General features: G+C 47.4%; 1 protein-coding gene across 1 annotated transcript; it reads left to right on the top strand.

Moving 5' to 3' along the window:
- Positions 1-1,524: 1,524 nt before the first annotated feature.
- LOC144119269 (acetylcholinesterase-1-like) lies at positions 1,525-19,767 on the top strand. The gene is made up of 3 exons (XM_077651937.1): positions 1,525-1,601; positions 9,047-10,567; positions 19,201-19,767. The coding sequence occupies exons 2-3, from the start codon at positions 9,111-9,113 to the stop codon at positions 19,442-19,444; spliced, it is 1,701 nt and encodes a 566-aa protein (XP_077508063.1). The 5' UTR covers positions 1,525-1,601; positions 9,047-9,110; the 3' UTR covers positions 19,445-19,767.
- The last annotated feature ends 406 nt before the right edge of the window (positions 19,768-20,173 follow it).

The following is a 20,173-nucleotide window of genomic DNA, read 5'->3' as shown; positions in this document are numbered from 1 at the left end:
TTGAAGGAAGCTGCTCAGTATAAAAGTCAGCTTTAAACTCTACCATTGCCAGTTATTGCTGAAACACTGAACATATCTGTCGCTTTCTTTACCTAGAGTCACTAAGCATTACCCTCCTCATGAATTATTTACTACCTGCGCCCGTGCAAATAAATTTAAACATTGTTTCGTGACACTACAGCCAAAATACAACAATATATCTGCTGAAGTGTCCGCATCCAAAAAGATATGATTCCTCTGAATTAACGGCTTTTCGACGAATGACATTGTTTACTCATTTATGAAATATCGTTTTTCGTTCCTCGTCATTTTCTATTTGCTTCATCGCTTGTGCTCCACACTGAATTCAGCATTGTGTAACAGCGGTTTAAAGTCCTCTACAAACTCGGGTTTGGCCTTTACGACCTGCAGTATTGTGTAAATAAATAAATAAGTCAAACCACACGATAGGCCCAAATCAATGAAAAGATCGCAAGCAGCTTCCTGGTAGGGGACGCTGTGGAAGGTTTACGTGGCCGCACACGAAAGAGAGGAGGCGGTTTAACGCATCGCTGATTCCATTTAAAAGCTGCAGGGTACGGCGGCGAGAGGCCGAAACTGCGCGGTTGAACGGAAGAAGGGAAGCGGTTGATGGCGCAAGCACGTGAATGCGCGAAAGTAGCCAGAAATACAGAGTGCAGTTTCCATCGAAAAGAACTAATACGAGGAAAGGTTATGTCGAGCCATCGAGGCTTGTTAAGAAAGTCCGCCTAGGACTATACTTGAGCCTCCTACAAAGTGTTACTCCGACACTGCAAACCTTTGTAAACTTGCACCTGCTCCGAACAAGACATGTTTGGGCGTGGTTTATGTGAAACAATTAAATAGACACTCTTAATAAAACTGTACCGCCAGAAGTAACTATTCGCCTGACATTTTTTCAGAAATTTTCAATGCTAGGATCTCAGTATATCTTGTCCACGCTGCTCGCGCTTCAATATACGTTTTTTTTTTCGAGCGCAGTAATTTTTTTTTCAATCTTTACAAAATTTCTGGCAACAAAATATCGCCAGCGGGAAAAGTCCTTTTATCGCTGATTGAAGCACAAAAGTTTACACTCACGATTTTTCATTTTCTTCTACGTGGGTTCAAAGCTGCAATGGTACAAAAGCGGCGTATTGAACCACTTGTGATGGCCGCTTCTTTCCCCTAAGAACTAGACTTTCTTGCAAAACTGTGGCCGATTATTTTTTTTTTACACATTGTCCTTTACATATAAAAATCTTATTGAAGCGAAAAGTATTCATGGGACTTCGATTGCTATCCTTGCCTGAACACGGTGATGTCTATTTTCAACGTTCACTGCTTCCCACCTGAGAAAAACAAAGCTTCTTTAGCACTTTCTAATGAGAGCCTTGCATGCTTGGACGCCAAAAAGCCCAACGGGACCGATTTAATGAGGACGCTTATTTTGTTCAGCGCAGCGCGCATCCTCGTGAAGGCAGCACGCTCCTAGAAGAAAACGACAACGAAGAGGCGACCATGGACAGCGCAGAGGCCTCCGTGGGGTCCGCGAAGCATACTCCTGGGAACGAGCTCTCCAAGAGGAAGCATTCCGGCTGGTGAGTCGCAGTGCCGAACTCAGCATCGCTGGGACCAAGCGGACCACTTTGAAGCTTCCGCTAGCTCCGCTCACGTGAGATCGCGGCTACGCAATCTGCACTCTGTTGCGTTCGTTCTAACAGAAGCCGATTACTGTTTCCTTTTAACGCGACAGTGTTAAGGGCCCCGGGTCACAGGAAAGGCGGTGTCGTCAGCGTCGGCGGCGTTCACCGTAAGCGAAAAATTCCAGAAGCATTAATAGATAAAACTAAGTAGGAGATTGGTTGAGTTCGAGAATCGAACCAGAGCCTCCGGAGTGCGAGATGAGCATGCTAACCACTCCGCCACGCGAGCTCATGGTTTTGGAACGAACAAAGCTGCGTCTTGTGAATACCGTGTTGTCTTAGAAGGGGGGTCTTTTTTCACTTACGGCGTGGTTCTGGGCTTCCACCGAGATATGTGAGACAGTCGCCATTTCCTTTCCTTAAAACAAATTTTATTTAAATTTTTCTTGCCTTACGGCGCGGTTCGGATGTCCACCAAGATGTTTCCTTGCCTTAAATTGTCCGGCCAAGGAGTCGCGCCGAACGGACGATGGTGTTCCGCGGATTCCTCAGCACGCTGAAACACGCTGTCGCGTCCTGCTCTAAAATACGAAGCTTAAGCGCCCTCCAATTTTTTTTGTGCACCCTTGGCAGCGCTTATAAGATGCTCGCTTTATTCTCGCAGCAAAGCTATAGCTGAATATAGCGAATGCCGATCATAAGTCTGGCCCCAAAGTGTGAATTGAAAAAAGAATTGTAAAATAGGAGGCGCCACCGTAATATCTACGTAAAATACTGGGCAAGCAACCATTAATGCCCTGAAATCGCCACCTCTATGTTGAAAAAAGATCCTTTAACTCGTGACGAGAAAGTGTGTGAGGAAACGTGAGGAAGAAAGGAAAAGTCCTTGCGAACTATTCATGGCCCTTGATTCCCCAGGAAGCCTAATTTAGGTATGCGCCGTATACTGCAAACTACGCTAAAGATATTACTTTTTAGCCCCGACATTTCAGTATTGTGCTACCCAAGCCCCTGGCAAAATCACTGTTGGAAGAGGCCAAAGTATAGGGAAATGCAATGAAAGGAAGCGTTCTTGGCGAGTGGCTCCTGTGACGAAAAGTAGCTCACGGACTACCTCGTCGTCGGCAGTAGTAGTAAGCACGAAATTCACTGCGGGATAGGCATAGCGCATTCTAAGGCAGTTCATAGATACTGATAGCCTCACTCCGAGTCTTGCGCATCGTCCCTCTTCGCGAGCGCCGGTAAGCTCAGTTTTCTTCGCAGTTGTTTGTATAGGCGACCAGCGTTCACCACTTACCGAAGTAGAGAGGATGCCGACAACAGTTGGTACACAGAATGCCAGGACTTTCGCTTATGCCGGACGCCGCAGTCAACGCCTCCGCTCCGTCAGCCACCACGTCGAAAGGCAAATTAAAGCTGATTACTGGCCGTGCTGACGGATCGCACCACGAGACTTCTGCCCTAGGCGCTCTAGGCTTCGCTCGCAGGCGCGTGTATTAATTAATGACGGCAACTGATGCGGCGCTGTTGCCTCGCTCATAAAGTGCCACCAGTCATGCGTGTGCGCCACTGATCTCCACTAGATGGCTGGATGCCATATTCTCGCTCTCCCAAGTGGGCGCAAGTGAAGCCACAGAAAGTTGGGTGGCATGTCCCCGAAAGTTCGGTGTCTGCTGTGTATTTCAATGCAAGAAGTCGCGTCTTTGACCCTTCCGTCCTCAGTTATTCGCGTTGTTTTAGTGTATCGTACACTGCAATATCAAAGGAATAAGCAAGCTCAACGCGAGATATGTGAGCATTGTTTGGGGAACCATGTAATTTCAGAGAAACCGAAGAAAACAGGCATGCAGGCCTCACCCTCCCGCGGCAAAGAGGTGCGTGCATTGAACACTCATGTTCTTATCTGGTTCTTGTCTTCCGAGCATAACTAGAGGAAGTAGTGGAATGAAGATGAGGCTACGTCATCTTAAAGCCGAATTTTCATGAAGCAAAGAAAAGGCGAACATGGCGCGGAAATCCCGAGCTGCCGCAGTTTAAGTTTCGAGTTGGTGGCGGACGATGTCTCTTCTCGTCGATGGCAGCCGATGTTTGTCGGTTTAGGGTGTCATTTACCTTCCAGACGTGCTTTTAACCCAACTCCATAGCACAGCCATGCTTCAGCTGCACAGCGCGAGAAAAACGACTGACGAGAAAGACGAATGCTGCAGCGCGTGGGACAAGCGCTGTTTGAAGTCAACTGCACCATGCATCACGAATAAAAGCCCAATCGCGCATAATTTGACACAGTACGAAACAGCACATGATACACTCTGTAGAAAAAGCGGTACCATACCTTTTGGAGGCGCTATTGTGAACCAGCAGAACACCGTCGGCACCTCCGGTTCGGTCTAAACAGAATTCGGCAAAATGGTCACTGCAAAGTCTGCTGCCTGGTGAAGGTTTCCACCTATTTTTCTTAAATTTATCCCCCATTGATGGTATAACTTGGGCTTAGAGCACGTGAACGTGTATCACCACAAAGAGCAGAGCTGGCGACGCTAGCGCAACGGGACGAAACAGCTGAGTAGACGAGGCACGAGCGACGTCCTGTCGTCATATAGTGTCGTCCCAGTGCGATGCATTGGACCCTAATTTTTGAAACGTCTTTCCCGAAGACTTTGCTGCTCTCCTCATGCAGTTGTCGGCGCAACACGTAGGCATTGTTGTGGGAAAAGACGAGAATGGCAAAAAGAAGAAATGCTAAGTGTAAAAGGAAAATTGAAACTGAAAAACCGTGCTGAGATCCGATTTCGTGCACTGCCCAAGGCTGACTTCAGGGGCAAGCACGCTTACTTCCGGTGGCTTCACTTTCGGGCACCCGATGCGCCATCCAGCCCCGTAGTTGAGATCAGTGGTGTGCGCCTCTCGGGCTGCAGGACAGAAGATGGGCTCCTGCGCGCCGCGCGCTGGCTTAACCCACCACGGGACTAGAAAGACGCTGTTAACACATGCGTCGCTGCTGTGGTGGAGCAGCACGTCAGCACCAGGGGGTGAAGCAAAGTCTCTGCATTGTTCGTTTAAGTTCTGCTTCGTGTTCTCCTCCGTTCTGGTGCTTAGGTCAGCCGTGGCGCGCCGACAACGGGAGCTAAAAGAATCGCGTGCCTAAACGTTTGGTACCTTTTCGCAGTAGTACTTACTGTAGGGCTAGTTGGCTGACGTTATGAACTTTAACAACGCAAATGGCACGGACACAGGCGCTCTTTCTATCGACCCTGTATTTCCTGTGTCCATGTCCTTTGCGCCGTTCAAATTTATAACATCTTTTCGCCTTCGTTTGAGCTGAAGAATTACTGTATTGCGCCTGTTGCTGCAACCAATAACAGCCGCCGCCTCAATGTCCGCATAGATAGCATGGTCATATGGGCAGATTCCCGCAAACGGGTGCTGGCTAACCTGTCTACCATTTTTCCCCCTACAATGAAATGCGAGAGCTTTCCTTCGACGGAATACGATTGTAATGGTCCTTTGACAGCCGCGTAAGAACCTAATCAAGTGGCTCACTAAGCTTTTTTCCATACTAGTGGCACCACCCATCTTGTCCATACGTGTAGCAGCACGCAAATATATAACCGTGTGCGCGATATACCAACTGAGATATGTTCCGGATATACTGGCGCCCGCCTTGTATATTACATGTTCTGTTCCTTGTTTTCTTACGCCGTTGTATTCATTTTAGCTGTGCCGAGGGAGAACAGCGAACGCGACTTCCCATCTATTCTTCATCTATACTAACACTTGCGCGCCAAAATGACTGCATTTGTATGACTGTTGCGCAGATTGTGTTTAACCCAGCCTTTGTAATAATTGTGTTACGTGCCATACAAATGGCAGATTTCTGAGAAATCGTGTGAACGTTGTGCCTAACAGCAATTATAACGAGCAAGCGCATGGATTCTCATCCTCGCTTTGCAGCGGGTGCGTCCGCTTGATTCAAACGGTGGATGAATTATGCGTTACTTCTACCCCTATAACGAGAATGGGTGGGAAAAGGTAGCCGAAAGTAGGCAATTTAACTGCGCTTGTGCGTGCTTTTCCGCCTGCTGTTATTTTAATGCGTGTAATAATAGGGCGTGGACATTCTCGCGATCGGGACTTCTGGCCTCTGCTACGCAAGAACATAAATTGTTTAAATTAAAAGAGGTTGCGATGTAATCTAATGATTTATAGCGCAATCACTGAGCAAACGAGAACAGCATTTGTTCATATCCAAGAAATAAGAGTCCTTTTAATGGAGCAAAAGAGATGGTGCACTCACGATTTGATAGACCTGTTTTTTACTCTGAAGACGTGAAGGGTTTTTCACACCTTTAGTATTTTTTCACATTGTTATCCAGGACTGTTAGTGTAACACGACGTATCTTAAACACCTCTGCGTTGTGAATTGAGATCCCATTCGCGGGCATTCAAGCTGAAGGGTGTCACTGAGCCTATGTGCGGAACAAAATGTTTGCATGTTACTTACATTACGCGCCTCGCGAAGGCAGTGCAAGACTGTGCTATTGCTTTGTCAACAGGTCTCTAAATATACGTTCCTTTAAGCCAGTTTACGTTTCACTGGAATGCTGAGTTTTATTACGGAGCTCGTCTCCGACTGACATTCGTCGCTTAAGTCTTAAGAGGACGAGTATAGTGTGGCACGCACGATTTCGGAGCTTTGCATTGAGAATTCAAGTATTCTTCTAAGAACTTTATTTTGTAAGCACCAGGAGCCATCTTATCAAATATCGCTCCGCTAGGGCTCCTTTTGAGCTTCGATTCTGAGTGAGATGTTTGCTGTGGCGTTCCGCGCGTCATATTCAATTTTGATTACTGTAATCTTTATTACTACCATCAAGAAGTTATGTAGGCCTTGCAGAGATTCCACATTGAGTACTATGTAGAAATAACGGCAATCAGCAGTGTTTAAGCTACCGGTAGTACCTCACTATGCATGACAACCGCCGTGCCCTTCGTTAGGCAATAAGTGCTTAGATGTGCGCAAGCTCCTTCACAGTGATGCTTTTTCGCGGCGTTCCTACGTCACGATAATACGCCATGGTAACTAACATCAGTACCGCATTGCATCGGTACAAGACGCGTTGTCCAGTTCAGGGTTCCCCCGTATGCACTTTTCTTTTGACAGGTGTTAGTTTTCATGTGCCGCCTCTTATTCAGTGATCACAGCGTCTTTATTTAGTGGCAATTTGGTTCTGTAATATAGTTAGAGCTGCTGGCTTGCAACTCCCTCACCTGTTCGGCTGCTTTGTTACCAACGTCCCAGCAGATCCACCCAACAGTTCATTCATTCTGCAGCCACTAAATTGCGCTTAATTGCCTTGTGTGTCCCGGTCTACAATATATTTTACCATAGAAGACATGTTTCGACAGTGCCCTCGCTGCAGATGCACGCCCTCAAGCATCAAGTCCAACCTTGTAGTGAACTGGATAACGCCCTTAAACGTGTCCTGGTACAGCGGTATACTCTCCTCTCGCGTGAGATTTCGCACTTGAGACAAGCATCGTTCGAGAAGCGCGACGTTGCTTTTAGTGTCACGCAATATTTAGTTAAATTCGTTTCAGTATATTTGCACATATATGGTTTATTGTGAGTTTTAAAACGATTCTTTTCATCCCTGTAACTTATAAAAACAGGAGACTGCGTGAAATAGTGAAATAAACGTTGCTCTTCACGAACGATGCCTGTCTCAAGTTCGGAATCCCAAGCGAGATCAAAGTAGCGCGGTATCAGGCCACGTTTAAGAGTGTTATCCCATTCTCGACTAGGTTGGTTTGTTGCTTAGGTACTATTTTTGCGTGCATCGTCAGAGCTGGCACTGCCGAAACATGTCTTTCATGGTAAAGTACAATATAGGCTGTCATAATTAAAAACCTAATTAGTATAATTTACTTCTGTAATCACACAGATATAGCGGGATTCAAGCGAGTTTTAAAGCGGGCCTTTTCATAACCATAACTTTCGCAAGTGTAAATAGCTGTCGCTGTAACTATCATTACTAAACACCGAGAAATTGAAATTGGATTTTGAGGAAAGGAACTGGCGCAGGAATTGTCTCACATACCTCGGTGGACACGCGAACCGCGCCGTATGGGAAGGCAGGAGGGTAGGAGTGAAAGAAGGAAGAGAGAAAGAGGTGCCGTAGTGGAGGGCTCTGGAATAATTTTGACCACCTGGGAATCTTTAACTTGCATTGACATCGCACAGCACAGGCGCCTTTGTGTTTCGCCTCCATCGAAATGCGGCCGCCGCGGTCGGGATTCAACCCCGGTGCTCCGGCTGAGTAGCCGAGCACTCTAACCACTGACGCACCGCGGCGGGTAACGACCTGATAAATGGCAGAGGGTGATGTTAGATTTCTTGTCATTCCTTTGACTTCCTGTGGTATTTTTGGGAATCGTAACGCTATGCAAAGCGCGGTGGAGAGCGGGACACTAGGTAATTGAGAACAGAAGAAGACAACTGTAGCTATTCTTTCCGCATCGATTGGTCCCCGTTGTACTGTTGGCATAAGCTTCGTGCTACTGACAGAGTTTAATTCCTTACCAACTGTTTTACCACCGCGGCTCAGTTTCATGGACAACTCTCGTCTTGATTTTACCTGGTATTACCCTTTCTGAAGCTACACACATCAAGCTGTCATGCTTTCCTATCGTGTAGCGACAGGATCCTTGCCAGAACGTGTCCAGTCACACTCGGCACAGCTGATGAAATGCCACTTATTTTCCGCGGTGTTTAATCGCACTGTTTTCCCTCAGTTGGGCTCATCGCCTGCGTCGCGGAAAGCGCAAAGAGCATCGACCTCTCTTGCGGCCACAGGCGATGGCTGAAATCACCACGAGGTGTCATGCTGGAGTCTTGCGGGACTGCTAGAAGAGTAAATTAACGTTTGTCATTCATCCCAAAATGATTTGGTTTAACAATTTTTGCACGAAAGTTGCTTTCTGTGAATGAGTTTCGATGCTTTCTCAGAATTACTACGGATTTAGAGTGCTAATGTGAATTTTTTAAGCACGCTGGTTTTGTTCAGTTTATGCTCAGTTTATGCTTTGGCTGGCCAAGGACTGGGGTTTAGGGACCTCAATGGGAAAAGTGTTTGCCTTGCAATGCACGTAACTAGGCGGATGATGTGTGTCATACATTGTTCTGGTGTTTTCAAAATTTTTCTGGCATCGCGTAGAGTAACAGGAAAGCGCGCAGTTCAGAAACACATATATAGAAACATTACTCTCTCTTCCTTTGAAGAAAACCTTTTATTTTCCCCGTAAAAGCTTGATATAAGTGATAATTGGATTTACGCTAAGTGAGGCTTGTTGAACCATGCACCCACTGTGCTGCTCTTAAGATAACCTGGTCGCCATTTCAGGTGTACGGCCGTCCTCGTCGGCTTGTTAGTCGCCATTTGTGTTCTCATCGGGACAGTAGCCCTCATGCACCACATTGTGGATGCCCCTACAGCTGAACGCCTCGAAGCTCCAGACTGTCTCGTTGTGCGTACTTCGAGTGGAAGAGTTCGAGGCACCGTAGTTGAGTTCAGCATCAACGGGACGCAGTACAGCACCGTCGCGTTCTACGGCATTCCTTTCGCGAGACCACCCGCTGGCTCCAGACGCTTTATGATGCCCGCGTCCGCGAGACCATGGAAAGCCGTTTTCAATGCAACTCAAAAGAGGCCACCATGCAAGCAACTTCACACACGCTTCCCCAAAAACTACGTCATCAACGCCTCAAACACTACCGAAGAGTGCCTCCACATCAACATCTGGGTGCCTGGCCGCTGCGTCGACCCCACGAGCATGCGGGCCGCCATGTTCTGGCTGTACGGAGGCTCGTTCGCGCACGGCGGCAACAGCTACGACTTCTACGACGGCCGCTTCGTCTCTGCCCTGGGAGACCTCGTAGTCGCGGCTCCAAACTACCGTGTCTCCCTGTTCGGCTTCCTCAACTCGGGCACCGGCCACGTGGAGGGTAACATGGGGCTGCACGACCAGGTGCTGGCACTGCGATGGGTGCGAGAGAACATCGGCCGCTTCGGCGGAGACCGCGGCAACGTCCTCCTGGCAGGAAACAGCGCAGGATCCATATCGCTCTCGCTGCTCATGGCGAGCCCGCTGGGGTCGCCTCACACCTTCCGCAGGCTGTACCTCATGAGCGGCTCCATGTACACGCCAATGCCCGACAACGAGGGTGACCGGGCTCGGCGAACGTTCGACGCCATTGCTGACGCTGTGGACTGTCGCTCGGAGAACGCGACCATGAGCGCCGTGGTGCGCTGCCTTCAGGGGCAGGACGCGTCGGCGCTTCTGGAAGCCTCGAAGAATTTTTCTTTGAATCTCATGCCCAGTCGCGAGGGGCCGTTGCTTCCGGTCGGCAATTTGAGACTTGGAGACCGCGACTTTGGACACTTGGAAGTAATCTTCACCACAACCTTGAACGAGGGGATGGCATTCTTTGAATTGATGTTTCCCCAGTTCCAGGGCAGAAAGCAGACCGACGCCAAGGAGACAGTAAATGAGGCGTTAAGGGGAAGGCTTGGAAACTTCACCGATGAGATGGCCGACTTTATGCTGGACATTTTGAGGCACGCGCTCTATGACATCGACGATCCGGACTACGCAGGCTGGGCCAACCTAATCGGCGACGTGTTAATCCGCTGCCCCACAGAACGTCTGGCGTCCGATCTTTCCAAAAGAGGAGCGCAGGTTTATTACCAAGTGTACGAGCCGAAACTCTCGTTCACAACCTTCGGCGGAGCCAAAGCTACCCACGGCGAAGACGTGCTAATAATGTTTGGCGCCCCTTATCTCTACCCCTTCCTCGCCACGGACGATGAACGATCGATGTCTCAACGCATGATTGAAACCCTTGCCAATTTCATGTTGACCGGGTAAGCAATAGCCCTCTTCTCCTATTTTTAACTCCATAGATTACTAGAACTACGTGACCATATCAGCTGGTATATCATTGAGACAGCATGTGTTTCACCTTTCTTTATACGCCCGTCTAGTTAACGCATCGTGTCTAGTTCGTTGTCGTCGCCTCCTGCGTCCCTTCCACTGCCTCAGCAGCGCACAGCTCGGCACACTGCGGTGAGAAACCGCTTGAGATAGTTTAATGAGACCTTAACAAAATAGTCTCAAATCAAAGATAATTGAACTGAAATAAGCGCGTAGCACCTTTATTTCATGAACGCCTGTTGAAACATATTAAGCGTCCAGGAGGTTCCTAAGTCTCTTAATTTTGTGTACAACTCTGAAATCTTCACACATGTTTTCTCGGCTTAGCACTTTCGGTAATATGCACTCTTCTGTGCATTAGCACCTAAACACTGACATTTAGGAAGTGAAGAACTTTCACTTCGAAATTAAGCCAATTTATGCCTGCTTAGAAATCCACATTGACAATTGGCTACAGGCATGACTACGTATAAAATAAGTGTGCTAGCCAAGAACGTCCGGCTACTTGTCAGAATATAAGCCAAGTGCGTAGAGACACAAGCCCAAAACGGATGCGGCCTCCAAAAGTTTTGCAAAGGCTAGTACTGCACGGCGGTAGTGCGCAAGCTTGGGTTCGCGGACCAAAATTGTTGACAGTACGACAGGTAACGATTTATTTACAACTTTTAGAAGTGGCGGTAATGAAAAAGAGGGAGCGAGGGGTATTGACACCGTGGATTTCTTGAACTTGTTGGTCAGAAAAATGGGGCGGATATGGTTTCTCCACAGAATTTTTTTTTTTTGCACCGGGCTCTCCCCACCTAGTGAAACTCGCTCCTGACGTCTTCAGAAACTAGGAATTCTGACCTGGAAGTAGTATTTTAATGCATCCAAAACTGATCACTGAAGTGAAAGTTGCAGTTAGGAGCCCGTTTTACTAAAGCTCATTTGCATTGAATTCAATGGTGTTTCGACGCGGGATTCTGCATGCGTTTCTTATTCTGAAAATTTCCTTCCAGTGTCGTTCGCTCAATTAGTTTTTACTCAATTAGTATCAATACTTGGGAATCTGGACATCAGTGGACCGATATAATTTTAAAAATTTTAAAGAATACTTGAACTGGATGAGATGCGTGAAAGTTGTATCTCGCTGTTATTGTTCACCTGTGTGAAGGCTACAATCCATGCTATACTGCTTAGCCATGCCGAGGTGCTTTGGGGCTATCCCTGTGATCTGACACAAGCTAGTGTGGAAAATTAATTTATAATTTCAAGTGGAGGGCGTAGTCTTGTTTTACGCGCCGCGGTGGCTCAGCGGTTACGGTGCTCTGCTGCTGACCTTAAGGACGCGGGTTCGAGCCCGGTCCCGGCGTTCGCATTTCGTTATAGTCGAAATGCTAGAGGCCCGTGTAGTGCGCCATATCAGCTAGAGAACCTCAGATGGTCGGCGCTATCAGTAGCCGCCCACTGCGGCGTCCCTCACAGCCATAGTCTTTTTGGGACATTAAACTCCATAAAACGACAAACCTTAGTTTTCACTTAGTCATCTGTGACTGTTATCAAAGTTTACTCCCGCGCGGTCAAATGTGTAAAAAGAACTTGAAAGCTCTCAGAATAACGTTGTTCGTGAGTGAATATTCATTGCCTTGACACCTAAAGGCGCTTGCCGAATTGTCAGCGCCGCTCTTCAGGTGGGTGACAGCCACTGTTCGGGTGGGCGATGCCATATTGTATCAGAAAAACTCCGTACACTTCTGGTAAGGATATGAAGTTCCTAATATTCTACCTAAAATAAAACTTGGATGTGTGGTCTCGAGAGGCTACGATGCTGACTTCCGGTGTTTCCACCGTGACCGGAGTAGGAGACCACGCGACGCGCATGCGCACGACGCCGACAATTCACCTACGTCGGCTTTACGGATTTCAGTTCAGCGCTCACAAAGCTTCTTGCGGTTTTTTTTTTGTTTTTTTTTGCTTAAGATCGTATAGTTTCTTACTATTAACTACAGGGAAAGCTGGCGGCTCACCTATTGGAGTTTGCATGGAGCTTCCTCGAGACCACCTGAGACACCATGGGCGCTCTAAGCATCATGGGGCGGAAAGCTACCGACTGCAGAACCACAACGTTTGGCCAAAAATAATGAAGAAAAAAACGTTGTTCGATCATCAAGAATGCGCTATAATTCAAAATCCTGTCTATAAACTGCAACAAACGAGCAGAAAAGCATGTAAATGTAAAGTTTGCCCAAAATAAGCGATGGCTTGCTCTCCTATTGGCCAAGTATTGCAGAACACAAAAGCCGTGCTTAACAAAAAAAAAAAAAAACGCCCTGCTTTCGTGCTTAACAGGCGCGCTTTTAATAAGAAATATGTTCTCAAAAGCAATGTTGTCGCTTTAACACTGTAAGAGGTCTTTAATGGCATTTCGGAAACCAAAAACCTTTTATGGGCGTTATGTGCTGTTTCGTTTTCGCTACTATGCCTTTTGCGCACCACATTTGCGCCAAAGTCATCTACGCCGTGGACAGAACGGGACATCTCAGTAACGTCACTCTGTGTTCCTGAAAAAAACGACTGTCCCGCACCAAGTAGCTCATCGCCCCATGATGCTTTGAATGCTCATGATGGCTGAGGTGCAGCGCCGCCAGCTTTCCCTCTATAGTTAATAGTAAGAAACTCTTTGCTTATGATTTTACATAACAAAGCATTTTGCGCGGTGAATGGCGACTCTTTTTATTGCGCAAATATGCTCTTCGGCACTAAAGGGCTATAGGTATACATGTGCAGGCTGGTATCAGCGATAAATGCCAGTAAGGCCCAGTATTTTGGCCCATGGGTCCTGATTAGAGTGTCTGGCGGTCGGCTGGAGTAGTAACCCTAAATGCCGAGGTGTCGCTTTCGTGGCTGCCGAAGTCCGGGGCAAGTTAGCATAAGGTGAGGTAACGTCGCATCTTGAGCAGAAGCGGGGCAGAAGACACAGTTCAGGAGCGGGGTCTGTGATGTCCAGGAGGCCCTGACCGCAGGCATAAGCGCAGCATCCAACCGGATTCTCCTCAGCGCCACCTCCTCACGGCGAGTTAAATCGCCGGGAAAGTTCGATCCACGCAATGAAATTAAAGGACGCGTGGAGCGGCGGAGAAATTCCTTTTTAGGCAGTACGGCGTCTCCTGCGGATAATTTTAGTAGAGGAAGCGGGTATGGCTCTTGCAGTGGATGGGACGCACTGTCCACTTGCCTAAGATCATGCGTATTGCGTCGAGCTCGCACAACTCGGACAGGGCATGGGTACGATTTCACGATGGTGCACTCATCGACAACAATGACCAGGTGACAGGCTACGCGCTGTAGAGCCCCTAGTTCTTGTGTTGACTCGGTATACTGGAGAAGACTGTTCGGTGGTGGAATACAGACGAGGTCCTTTGAAGTGGACAAGCTGTCACGAATGGCAATGAGCTTTGCTATCATAGAGGGAAGCGGCGCTTCTGTGATGTAGGAACATGTCTGGCATGCATTAGGTAGAGTTTGACAGAGCAGACTAGTGTGCAACACATGATCTTTGAATCTTGCGTCCACGTAATCATGACATGTGCCTACGGAGTCTGCTGGGAGAGGAGGCTCGCTTTCTCTCTCTGAACGATGAGCGTTGCACGTGATACTTTGGGGTCAGTTGTCGGTGACCTGGAGATGCTGCCGAGGAGGGAGACCAAGGCCCACCTTAGTGGCAAATCGTAAAAGCCTCCGTCAGCAGCTAGGAAGTAATAAAAATGAGTAAAACAGGGTGCATTCTAAACGAAGCAATGTCAGCAGCTGCGTCACCAATCTAAGTTCCTCTTTTAGCTCTTCTGAGGTATGTTTCGTGCTTGGAATGTTTCTTTTAACGCGAAAGCGTTAAGGATCCCGTTCAGCAGAGAACCCGGCGTAGTTGACGTCGCCGGTGTATGCGGAAAAGCCGAACTGGTCGAGAGGGTCGTGACGTTACACGTGGCGCTGAGGAATAAAAAGTAATTAAAACATTAGAAGACTGATAAGTAGAAATTCGCTACGTGAATAAAACGCCATCAGAGCAGGGAAGTAAAGCCGGCCAAATCTTTAGCTAGCGTGCGCGAGAGCCGCTTTTTCTGCTCTTTTGTGCTTTGGATAAAGCAAACTTTCGGAAAGCTCAGTATTAAGCATGGGCTTAGTGAGCCGTTGCTTAGATTTGATATTTTCGCAAGTTTGCTCTGTCATAAGCTGCAGATGCACGGAAAACGCGGCCGACACGTACGGCAGCAAAAGATTTGGCCGGCTGTACATGAAGTAAATGAATTGCGCTTAAATAAAAATTCGAAAATTAGTCGAGAATTGAACCCATGACCCTTGGGTTGCAAATAAGACACGCAACCTCTAAAGCACGCACGGCATTTTTTTATTTATTATACTAAGCGACGCAGACACATTCATAAGGCTTAATTAATGCTAGTTTTTATGCGTGCGTGGTGCGGTCTTTCACGCAGTATGGAAACAGTGTCCTTGCCTGCGTGGGCAAGAGCAGCAGCTGACGGAGCCCATTAAAAATTTCTTGTCATACCCTTAAACGTGAAGCTTAAGCGCCCCCAAACAATTTAGGGAATCATTTCCGATCTAAAATTCAGTCTGAGTGGGAAGGGGAAGTGCAATTGGGGACGCATTTTCAGAGAATTGTAACTGTTAGTACAGAAACCAGGGGGACTCGTTAAGCTAAACGTATTTTGCGCCACAGCGCAAGTCCGGGTACTAAAACGCAGCAACAAAGAGCGTGAAAGGTGCAGTCTATGCCAGTGCGGAATCCCTCCCTTGCGGGCGCATTCTGGTTTTGTCAGAGTGCGACAGTTGTCGCCACTCCTACTGCGTGAAGGTTTCGCGCGCCGTCTCTTTCCGAGATTTGAGATGAGGGCAGCACTGCGTGCAGAACTGAGCCCCACCGTCCCGTCATATACTCTATACGCGTTCCCAGTGTCGTTGCTTCGTTCGCTGTTGACTTACTGCCGTCAAAGTGCGAGATCGGTGATGACGCGGACGCTTAGGCTGCCTAATGAAAATAGATAAAACGACAAGAAGGCCGTTCCATATCGCGGCACCTTCTGCTCACTTCTCATATATCGCGTCTTTACTCTCGTCTTTTGTGCTGGACGCCATTACAGCGCATCCGATCACGCGTTTCTCACGGCGCAGCACCATCGGCGACATGCGATACCTTGTGCGGTCACTATAATCAATTAGAACTGTTGTATGGGCTAGTTGGTACATGATATTTACAAAATAAGACGGCGCGACAGACGAAGACAACGGAGGCAACGGAGGCAAGACAACGGCATCAGCCTGAGCATCAAGTACGGGCATCAGCCCGCACAACGTATCGACTCAAGAGCTGATGCTACCCTTACTAGTAAGGTGCACGTGCGAGATGATTATTCATCCTAGTCATTTTCGAACCTTTTTTTCTCTGCTTCCCTTCAGAAGCGCATTCTGTATGAACAAAGCCTGAAACTGCATTCTGGCAGCTTTTTGTTTCAACACGTAGCCATAGGTAATGGTGGGGGCTAACAGTTGCCACAGGTCACCCCTGCTTGAATAATAATAGTAATAATAATTGGTTTTTGGGGGAAAGGAAATGGCGCAGTATCTGTCTCATATATCGTTGGACACCCGCACCGCGCCATAAGGGAAGGGATAAAGGAGGGAGTGAAAGAAGGAAGAAGAGGTGCCGTAGTGGCGGGCTCCGGAATAATTTCGAACACCTGGGGATCTTTAACGTGCACTGACATCGCACAGCACACGGGCGCCTTAGCGTTTTTCCTCCATAAAAACGCAGCCGCCGCGGTCGTGTTCGAACCCGGGAACTCCGGATCAGTAGTCGAGCGCCCTAACCACTGAGCCACCGCGGCGGGTTGCTTGAAACACGTGGTGGAGCATCTTGGATGATGTTCTGGGCGCACGCCTGTCGTGATTAGCGTTCATTTTCTCCGAAATCTGCATGATATGCGTCCACGCACCTGAACTTATGCGCAGTGTGTTCTAAATCTCTACTCAACAGTTCGCAAGCGTATTTCAGGAGGATTACGCAAAGCCATAACCGACTCGACACTACAGAGCGAATCGGTCTTTGCTTTTTATTTTCCTTTGAGTGAAAATGCGAACTTTCAAGAATCAGAGATTTCAAAAATCTGAAAATAAATGGTAAACAGATGTCGCTTTCCGCTGAGCAGAGTAGAGTATAGATATATCTACGGTTCATCCGGTGCGGAACAAGGCGATATGAGCTAAGAGTGTACGGATGCAAAGGAGAGGCAGGAACCTGTCTAAGACCAGCCCGTTCTGTTCCCTCTTGAAGTAATATGGAAAGGAGTAGGCGCTCACAGCAAGAAATGTCGATTGCCTCAGGGAAAAAAATTAATACAAGCCAAATTTTACCTTAAGCAGCGGGCACGTGAGAAATGTGCGACGATCGATCTCAGGAGTGTACAGTTGCTGCCGTGTCTCAATTCTTTTTCTTGCGAAGAAGTGCAATAACCTACTGTCATTAATAATTTATCTGGTTTCTTTAATTAGTTCTTAAGTTATTGGTGAAGAAAACGTAGTTATCGTCACTAGCAAAACAACGAACTCCTATAAAGCCACCTGAAGGCGTCATAAAAAAATGTAAAAAATAAAACCAGTAAATGTTACAGCTACGATAAACTGATATGTCATAGACGCTTATTTTCGATTTCATCGCCAGAACGTGCGGTGATATTTAATGATGCGTAAACGTAATTGTTCGGAAAATGGGGGAGAGCTAAACAGCTTGCGGCGGCAACTGCAGGTTGGGATAAGGCTGCACGGGCACAGCTTTAATCAGTCTTATTATGAACTTAAGAGCTTTTCACTATATCACGTGATTCTTCTGCACAACATCAACGTGAAGTGTGTCACTGCCGAAGGCAGTATTTGATTTCATTTCAGTCTCTTTTCGTGCCCACAAATACCGCGAGGGCTTCACATCGGTGCACAATATTGCCAGTGCAGCAAGAGTATACAATCATCATCATCAGCCTGTCTACGCCTACTGCTGGGCGAAGGCCTCTATCATGTCTCTCCAGTTAACCCTGTCCTTTGCCAGCTGCGCCCACCGTATTACCACGAACAAACTTCTTAATCTCATCCGCCCACCTAACCTGCTCCCCCCTCCCCCCTCCCCCCCCCCCCCCCCCCTGCTACGTTTGCCTCCTCTTGGAATCCAATCCGTTACCCTTAAGGATCGACGGTTATCTTGCCTTCGCATTACATGCCGTGCCCAAGCCCATTTCTTCCTCTTGATTTCGACTAGGACATCATTAACACGCGTTTGTTGCCTCGCCCAATCTGCCCGCTTCCGGTCTCGTAACGTTACACCTATCGTTTGTCTTTCAATGGCTTGCTGCGTTGTCCTTAAGCTGAAGCCGTTTCGTTAGCCTTTACGTTTCTGCCCCACAGGTGAGTACCAGGAGGATGCAGGTGTTGTATACCTTTCTCCTGAGGGATATTGGTAAACTGCCATTCATGATGTCAAAGAATCCGCCATATGCGCTCCACCCCTGTTATTACTCCTACAGTTATTTCCTTTTCATAATTCTGGATCAGCTGTCACTGCCTGCCCTAAATAGAGATATTCGCTTACCATTTCCAGCACCTCTTTACCAATTGTGAACTGCTGTTTTTTGCCGCACTTTTGAACAATACTTTGGTTTGCTGCATGTTAATTTTTAGATCCGCCCTCCTGCTCTGCCTGCCTAACTTATTCATCACGCTTTGTAGGTCAGCTTCCAAGTGACTTAGCAAGGCAATGTAACCAATGAATCGCAGATTACTTAGGTATTCCCTATTAACTCTTATCCTCAACTATTCCCAGTCCAGGCATCGGAACATCTGTAAACAGTCGGCGAATAGCATTGGCAAAATTGTGTCTCCCTGCCTGTCACCTTTCCTTACTGGAATTTGATTGGCTGACTTTATGGAGGACTGTGGAAGCTGGGTAGTAGTTATCTTCCAGTATTTTTAAATAAGACTCTTCTACATCTTGATTCCGCAATGCCTGCAAGACTGCTGAGGTTTCCACTGAGTCAAAGTATACAATGTATACAACAGTATCCGATGCTTAAAAGTAAAAAGAAGACAAAATATACAATAGCAGTTGGCTTGAAACGCATTCATCTGCTGTGGTTAAAGACTTTCACTTCCTTATGCCCAACATTCTCGCACAAATATTCTTAAAAATTGGAAAATTGTAAAACACTGGTATGGAAATATTGAAGGTAATGGTCCACTCTTCTGATATGTAGCAAAATCTTCCTGTTAACGTGTATCAATCGATCGCATCGAAAAGTAAAGACTGCCATAGAAAACCAATGTCGAACGCGGTTACTTAAGCAAAAGCGTTAATAGAAAAAACAAAATAGAAGACTTCCATCGGAATTTTTATCGGATATGTTCATTGTTATGGTGAAATCTTACATTACATGAAAAAAGTGCGTTCATAAACGGTTTCCCGCTTAAAAATGCTTTTCTCCAGAATTTTCCGGTATAAGATATATTCGCATGGCTTCTGCAGGTCTCTGCCAAGCTTGGTGGACGGCACCGCGTGGCCTCGGTTCTACAACGGATCCAGCCAAGATGTTGTGCTGCTCACACATGAAGGCTACAATTACAGCAGCCCAAGCCGGGACTGCTCCGTCGCCGACCTCGTTGGCGGCGGCCTCAGCACGAGCCTCGCGCGAGGTCTCGTCGGACCGAAGGACGCGCGGCTCTTGACAGACAGCCTCATGCGTCGGTATATGGAAAATCGCCTGGCCTAGGAGCCTTTCACGGGGCTATCAGTGAAGATAACTTTGCTTCGGCTACTGCCTTGTCTCTTCTGCTCTGCTGCGGCTGTTGCACTAACGAGAAAGGTGGCTGCTCAGAGAAAGCTCTTTACACAGGCGGGGAACAGGTAACGCACTAGGCTGAAGGGATGGGTGAAGCTACAATTAAACGATAAACGCGCAGGTGCAATCAGGACCCGAGAGGTGGAAAGGGGGACGTTGGTTAGGACAACGTATTGGTTTGCTGACCTGCGCTCGGGAAAGGGATGCAGCACATAGCCAACCACGAAGGCCCGATTCTTCAAGAAGCAGAGCAGTTCATGAGAGGCCTTCATCGCTGATCACGGCAGTCACCGTACCAGAATCCATCTCCCTCTGCGTGCGAAGGCCAAGATGATCCAGTAAATTGCATAGAGATTGTCTTTTGCACGAAATGCAGGGCATGAGTAAAGAACGTCTAATATCGTCTCGTCGAAAAATATTCATTTTCGATCGCATTGAAGAGTGAAGACTGCCATGGAAAACCAATGGGGAACGCTTTTGAGCTAGGCAAAAACGTTAATAAGAAAAAGTAACACACTGCCGTCGAGTAATCTGCGGATATATTGTGTATATTGCAATCTTAGATTATATGAGCTTGCTTTACCGCCTTGCATAACTATAAAATCTCGTGTGTCGCACTCGTATTCATCAAATATATAAATACATGCGTAGTTGGTTTAT

The sequence above is a fragment of the Amblyomma americanum genome, chromosome 2, assembly GCF_052857255.1.
Source record: "Amblyomma americanum isolate KBUSLIRL-KWMA chromosome 2, ASM5285725v1, whole genome shotgun sequence".
Lineage (NCBI taxonomy): Eukaryota > Metazoa > Arthropoda > Arachnida > Ixodida > Ixodidae > Amblyomma > Amblyomma americanum.
This window is presented reverse-complemented; position numbering and strand designations above follow the sequence as displayed.